The sequence below is a fragment of the Cebus imitator genome, unplaced genomic scaffold, assembly GCF_001604975.1.
Source record: "Cebus imitator isolate Cc_AM_T3 unplaced genomic scaffold, Cebus_imitator-1.0 Scaffold449, whole genome shotgun sequence".
In the NCBI taxonomy this organism is placed as follows: domain Eukaryota; kingdom Metazoa; phylum Chordata; class Mammalia; order Primates; family Cebidae; genus Cebus; species Cebus imitator.
The window spans coordinates 3,228,466-3,235,800 of record NW_016107764.1 but is presented as its reverse complement, the minus strand read 5'-3'; the positions used below and the strand labels follow the sequence as shown (position 1 = coordinate 3,235,800).

The following is a 7,335-nucleotide window of genomic DNA, read 5'->3' as shown; positions in this document are numbered from 1 at the left end:
TTTTTTTGAGATGGGATCTCACTCTGTTGCTCAGGCTAGAGTGCAGTGGCGCAATCTCAGCTCACTGCAACCTCCGCCTCCTGGGTTCAAGTGATTCTCCTGCCTCAGCCTTCTGAGTAGCTGGGACTACAGGCGTGAGCCACTGTGCCTGGCGCCAGCCATTCCCTATTTTTAAGCTACCTCATTTGTAGTATTTTGTTGTAGCAGCATGAATAGACTAAGATAATGCATTTAAGAGCAGATTAAACATAGCTGAATAGAAAAGTAGTAAACTGGAAGATAGTTCAGAAGAAGATATTCTGAAGTATGGAGTTGCCAAGCGATGGGAACCGCAGAACACAGCGTGAAAACCAGTGGGGCCAGATGCAGTGGCTCACACCTGTAATTCTGTCACTTTGGAAGGCCATGGCGGGCAGATCACCTGAGGTCAGGAGTTCAAAACCAGCCTGCCCAACATGGTGAAATCCCCTCTCTACTAAAAATACGAAAATTAGCCAGGCGTGGTGGTGCACCCTGGTATCCCAGCTACCCAGGAGGCTGAGGCAGGAGAATCGCTTGAACCTGGGAGGCGGAGGTTGCAGTGAGGTGAGATCACGCCATTGTACTTCAGCCTGGGTGACAAAGCAAGACTTCGTCTCTGAAAAACAAAACCAAACCACTTGATGTGCAGTGAGAAAGACTGCAGTTGGATTCCCAGAAGAGAGGAGAGAGGACAGGGTAAAAGTAACATTTGGAAATTGTAGACGATGTCAGACTGCAGATGTAGGAAGTGCTGTGCATCCCAAATAGAGGACCACACCCAAGGGGTCTCCAGGAGACTGAAGGTGGCAGAGGAGCCCCTCATCTCTCCCTGGGCGGCGTCCTGGGTCCAGTGCCCTGCATGGCAGGCACAGCTGTGGACACAGGACCAGTGCTAACCTTGGCTGCCGGGGCAGAGCACGTGTGGGCATCACGTCCATATATCCTCCCTTTGTTGTGGCCCTGGGCAGGGTCTCCCGTGTTTTAGATAAGCGAGTGGGGCTCATGCACTGGTTTGGGGGGACTGGTGAGGACGCAGACAGCATGACTCCAGGGACTGTGGTGCCCTTAACCAGGTGTGGGTGTTAGTGGGACACCTGCAGATGTTGGAGTGAGCGTGGTGACTGGGGCAGGGTCAGGGGAGGACAGTTGGTCTTTTTGGAGCTCACAGGAGCCCCAGTTGGAAAATGGGGCCCTGGGACGCTGGTATTGTACCCTGCTCCTGGTGGGCTCAGCGGTAACACAGGGCCCAGGCCTGCCCTGCGGCTCAGGCAGCTCAGGAGGCATCTGCCCAGCATCCACAGTAAGAGGGCCCTGGCAGGGCTGCCCTGGGTTCTAGTTACAGAAGCAGCTCTGTGCCTGGTCAGGGGCTGGGATGGGAGCAGACAGATGCCTGGTCGTGGGCGGTAGCTCCAGGCAGGAGAGCCCCAGAGGGAGGGCTAAGGGGCTGGGGCCGGGCAGGTCTGAGGGGCTCCAGGCCACACTGCCCAGGGCACAGGGCCCCAGCGTGGAAGGTGTACAACAGAGGGTTCGTAGGAGCCGCCACCTGCAGCCCCCGAAAGGGTGGGGCGTGCCCAGAAGCAGCAGGCAGGTAGTCAGTCACCTGTGCGCGTCCACTCCTTGCAGGACCTCCTCGCTGCGGTGGAACTCAGGCACCAAAGAGCGCATGCTCATCAAGGTCGCTGACCGCGAGCCCAGCTTTCTCGCCGCCCAGGGCAATGGCTACACCCCAGATGGCCCCTCCGGGGTCCGCTCCCGCAGACCCTCTGGCAGCCAGCACTCGCCCAGCCTGCAGACCTTCGCCCCAGAGGCTGACGGCACCATCTTCTTCCCAGAGAGGAGGCCGTCACCCTTCCTGAAGAGGGCCGAGCTCCCCGGGAGCAGCTCCCCGCTGCTGGCCCAGCCGCGAAAGCCCTCCGGGGATTCGCAGCCCTCCTCCCCGCGCTACGGCTATGAGCCCCCGCTCTACGAGGAGCCCCCAGTGGAGTACCAGGCCCCCATCTATGATGAGCCCCCCATGGACGTGCAGTTCGAGGCAGGCGGGGGCTACCAGGTCGGCTCTCCCCAGCGGTCACCGGGCCGCAAGCCCCGGCCATTCCTTCAGCCCAACAAGCAGGGGCCCCCCTCGCCCTGCCAGCAGCTGGTGCTTACCAAGCAGAAGTGCCCCGAGCGCTTCCTGAGCCTGGAGTACAGCCCCGCGGGCAAGGAGTACGTGCGGCAGCTGGTCTACGTGGAGCAGGCGGGCTCCAGCCCCAAGCTGCGCGCGGGACCACGGCACAAGTTCGCGCCCAACCCCGGCGGCGGCTCCTACTCGCTGCAGCCCAGCCCCTGCCTGCTGAGGGACCAGCGCCTGGGCGTCAAGTCCGGAGACTACAGCACGATGGAGGGGCCTGAGCTGCGGCACAGCCAGCCGCCCACGCCGCTGCCACAGGCGCAGGAGGACGCCATGTCCTGGTCCAGCCAGCAGGACACTCTGTCCTCCACAGGCTACTCCCCGGGCACGCGCAAGCGAAAGAGCAGAAAGCCCTCTCTGTGCCAGGCCGCCAGCGCCACCCCCACCGAGGGCTCCGGGGACTTGCTTGCTGAGCAGCCGCTGGCCGAGGAACAGCCCCCGTGCGGGACCAGCCTCGCCCCGGTGAAGCGAGCGGAAGGTGAGGCCGACGGGGCGCGGGGCGCGGCCGAGCCCTTCCTGGCGCAGGCTCGGCTGGCCTGGGAGGCGCAGCAGGCCCACTTCCACATGAAGCAGAGGAGCAGCTGGGACTCCCAGCAGGACGGCTCTGGCTACGAGAGTGACGGCGCCCTGCCACTGCCCATGCCCGGGCCCGTGGTGCGCGCCTTCAGCGAGGACGAGGCGCTGGCCCAGCAGGAGAACAAGCACTGGAGGAGGGGCACCTTCGAGAAGCTTGGCTTCCCCCAGATCCTGCTGGAGAAGAGCATCTCTGTGCAGACCAACCTGGCCTCACCGGAGCCCTACCTCCACCCCTCACAGGTGAGGGCCTGGCGGGTGGGCTGAGCTGGAGAGCCTGGGGCCAGCCTGGGGTCAGGGTGGGCCCCATGGGCTGGGCACAGGAGACCTGGTGTCAAGGGCGTGCACGCAGCATACAGAGCTCTGAAGCCCCCTGTCTCAGCCTGGGCACTCCAGCAGGCTGTCAGGGTGCAGCCGGAAGTCCACAAGGAGTCCCCTGTGGGGTGTGGGCTTCTGGGGGTGCCCTGGCAGTGCCTTCCTCATTCTCAGGGCACCTGGGAGCAGGAGGCCACACCGTGACTCAAGCCATAGAACAGAGGAGGCCTCAACAGACTGGGAGGGTGGCGACCACAAGTGCTATGGCCTGGGCTCCTGAGGAGCGGGCAGACGGTGTCAGGGGCTCCGTGGTGGTTCTTAAAGCCAGTCCCCAAGACTCCCTCTGGTAGGAAGAGCTGTTGAGAGGACGGGCGCCCCAGGAATTCTGGGATATTGCACACAGCCCGAGGACTCTGACAGGGTCCCCACCGGGTGGCTGGAGCTGGTGGAGGCCGGATCCCACGGAGGCCATGTGCACTTGTTCTCACCTCCCAACCCAGGCCTTTCACACTGGTCAGCTGCAGACACAGGAAGCCAAGGCAGAGGGCAGGCCTAGCGTCTGAGGGCCAGGGGCAGGAGGAAGAACCCAGGGAGTTTCCTGGGGCGGGGAGGCCTGAAGAGCCTGGGTGGCCTTCATGGCCTCCAGGGTGGAGAGCTCAGGGCAGCTTCCAGTCTGTGCTTTTGTCCACTGCTCAAGATGCAAGAGGACAAGAGGACAGGCAGGAAAGAGGGCAGAGAGGCCTGGGGTGCAGAGCAGGGTCCTCAGAGCAGCAGCCAGAGAGGGGCCTCCTGGAGCTTGGCCTGGGGTGAAGGCTGGAGTAAAGGCCGGGGTCCCACGAGTGAGGGATTGGGAACCAGATGGCACCTTCACCTGGTGTGAACTGCAGCCTTCCGTGTCTGAATGAAGACACTGACACTTCCTCAGGGGGCAGCAGAATGAGGCCAGCCCCCTGGGGATGCCAGTGGGTGCTCTCCTTCCTCCCACCTCACCCTCAGCCAGGGCATCTGGGTCACCCAACAGCAGTGCTGCTCCAGCCGCCCAGCCTCACCCCAAGAGTGCAGGGCTCCCCTGGGTCTCCCACCTCGGGCAGCCTTGTGGTGAGCAGATGGCGCCTCTTGCCTGGCTGGCTCTGGTGGGGTCCCGGCTCACACTTCTCGGGGCTGTGGCCCAGTGGGCCCGTCTGCCTGGCCTTCTCCCTCCCGCTAACAGCCCAGCCCCGTTTGTCCTTCTCAGTCTGAGGACCTTGGTGCCTGTGCCCAGTTTGAGAGCAGCCGGCAGAGCCGCAGCGGCATGCCCAGCTCCAGCTGCGTCTTCCCCACCTTCACGCTGCGCAAGCCCTCCTCGGAGACCGACATCGAGAACTGGGCCTCCAAGCACTTCAATAAGCACACGCAGGGCCTCTTCCGGCGGAAAGTGTCCATTGCCAACATGCTGGCCTGGAGCAGCGAGTCCATCAAGAAGCCCATGATCGTGACCAGCGACCGGCACGTGAAGAAGGAGGCCTGTGAGCTCTTCAAGCTGATCCAGATGTACATGGGCGACCGGCGGGCCAAGGCCGACCCGCTACACGTGGCCCTGGAGGTCGCCACCAAGGGCTGGAGCGTGCAGGGCCTGCGGGACGAGCTCTACATCCAGCTGTGCCGGCAGACCACCGAGAACTTCCGCCTGGAGAGCCTGGCCCGTGGCTGGGAGCTCATGGCCATCTGCCTGGCCTTTTTCCCTCCCACTCCCAAGTTCCACTCCTACCTGGAAGGCTACATCTACCGGCACATGGACCCAGTCAATGACACCAAAGGTAAGGTGTTGCTCAGGCTCTGCCACCCGCTCAGGTAAGGGTAGTGGAGAGGGCTCCTGCTGTGCTGGGCAGCACCTGGTGAGTCCCTGGCAGCCCCCAGCACAGGGCTGTGGCTCCACACACATCTGAAACACCACACACCCTGGGCCTCCGCTGGATGTGAGCCTCTTCCTGAAGCCCCACCTATGCACTGAGGTGAAGAGCCGTGGAGCCCTGGCAGACACAAAGCATGGGGCCTCGACAGCTGCATCCACTCTGCGCCAAGCCCACCATGGCCAGTCCCGCTCCCTGGCAAAGGCAGGCACAAAGAGGCCAAGGGCAGAGCAGCTGTGATCAGGCCCCTGCATGCCTGTTGCATCTGCCTTCTGCCATCCATGGCCAGGAGGGGTTACTACCCTGGCAAGACCCAGGCTGCCTGTTCTAGGCATGGTCCTGGCAGAAGGCTCCTGTGAGCAGGCAGGACCGCGATGGCGGTGGCTCACACACAGATCATACAGCACCTGAGCTGTCCCAAAGCTGCCCCATGGGGTTGTAAGTTGGAGCCATCATCACCCTGGTGCCTGCCTGGGGCAACATGGGAGGCCAGAGTGTGCCCAGGGCTCTCCAAGGCGATACTTCAGGTGTCCTGGGCCCAAGCCATGGTGCCATCAGCTGGGCAGCCCTGTGTCTGCAGCAAGCCACCCTCTACCCCACATCATGGGTGTCTAGAGGGCACAGCCACAGAACTGATGTCCAGAGATGCACACAGATGCACGCACACATGCACACGAATATGTGGGCACACATGCTCACACATATACAGGCACATGCAAGCATGAACACGTGCACACATGCTTGCATGCATATGCACACACATGAACATGTGCACATGCACACATGCACACGCACACGAACAGGCACACATGCTCACGTACATGTGCACGCACACGTGCATACATGCATGCCCATGAACACGTGCACACAGGCACGCACATGCACACCCACGTGCACACAGGAATATGAACACGCTCATACACGTGCATGAACACATGCATGCACATGAACACATGCATGCACGCACATGAACACGTGCACACATGCGTGCATGCACACCCACACATGAACATGTGCACACGCTCACACACAAGCACGTGCACACACTCACACATGAACATGCACACACATGAACGTGTGCACACACACACCCAAAAACGTGCACATGCTCCAAGTGAGACGTGCCATACTCTACTCTGTGCCAGTGAGAGCCCACCCTGGTCTGGCCTTTGCCTCTGCAGAGATTGAGCTGATCGGGGCCTTCCTGGTCCTTACCCCAGCACCCCCAGTCCAGGTGAGGAAATCTAATGCTGCTATGGGCACACAGAGGCAGGGTGGGGGCCACAGGGCAGTGGGAGGGTCCTGGGGACAGTGTTGGATATAGGCACCACCCAACCTGTCAGCTGTTTGTGGGGAGATTTTGGAAGCCATGTGGTTTCACCTGGCATGGACTTTTCAACACAAGATCACAGTAAAGGCAGAGCTTGGCAGGTGGCCCAGGCTCCTGGTGTGTAGAGGACCACAGCAGGGAGCCAGGCAGGCTGGGCTAGACTGTGAACCCCATCCCTGGTCTTGGGCCCTTCAAGAAACAGGTGGAGTCCTAGGGACTGTGTTCCTATTAGCATCATAGCTCACCTCCTCGGCCTCTTCCAAAGGGGCCTGGAAATGTCATGCCTGAGCTGGAGGCTGTGGAGCTGAGCCTCCGCTGCCTGGCCCAGCTTGCAGCCATAGTGGGTACCCAAGAGTAGGCAAGAGACGGGCCAGGAGACAGATAGCCAGACAAAGGCCTGAGGTTCCTTGGGCCCGTCTTGGGCCAGCTGACTAGCCAGTGTGTGGCTGGGGCTTCCTGGGAGTTTGTGCTCCAGGCTGCTGCCCTTCACACACAGGCTGGTGTGTTCCTGTCTTACATCTGCAGGGTCCCAGCCTGCATGGAAAAAGGAATCAGGGTCCAGCCTGGGCGTCCATGGCTTCAGAGCTCTGCCAAGGAAGGCCCATGAGGGCCAAGAGCACTGTACGGGTTGGAGTGACAGTGGGCCTGGGATCTGTGTGGTCCTACTGGTCCCACATCTAGGCTGTGGTACCATGACCATTCTCACAGCCAGAATGTCATCTCCAGCCCCAAGATCCACTCCTAGATTCGTCTGTCAGGGTCCCTGATTGGCCTGAGCCCAGAAGAGAGGCCTCTATACACAAGGTGGCCATCCCTGCCCAAATGGGCCTCACACCCTCTCCAGCCAGCCTCCCGTCCCTAGGATGTGCCACCTTTCATATGCAGGTGCTGGCTGCTGCTCAGAAAGACAGGCCCAGCCAGGCACAGTGTCTCACACCTGTAATCCCAGCACTTTGGGTTGAGGCAAGAGGATCCCTTCAGCCTGGAGTTTCAGACCAGCTTGGGCAGCAAAGTGAGACACTGTCTTTTTTTTTTTT

The 7,335-nt window shown here is 61.2% G+C and overlaps 1 protein-coding gene across 6 annotated transcripts in view; it reads left to right on the top strand.

Moving 5' to 3' along the window:
• Positions 1-7,335, top strand: part of ARHGAP39 (Rho GTPase activating protein 39) — a 166,085-nt gene that overhangs the window by 144,981 nt on the left and 13,769 nt on the right. For 4 of the 6 annotated variants that reach the window (XM_037732452.1, XM_037732453.1, XM_037732450.1 and 1 more), the window contains exons 5-6: positions 1,645-3,007; positions 4,290-4,875. In XM_037732452.1, the coding sequence (XP_037588380.1) occupies positions 1,645-3,007; positions 4,290-4,875 (1,949 nt within the window). The remainder of the gene's footprint in view (positions 1-1,644; positions 3,008-4,289; positions 4,876-7,335) is intronic. The other 2 variants (XM_017511708.1, XM_017511705.1) reach the window with 1 other exon arrangement.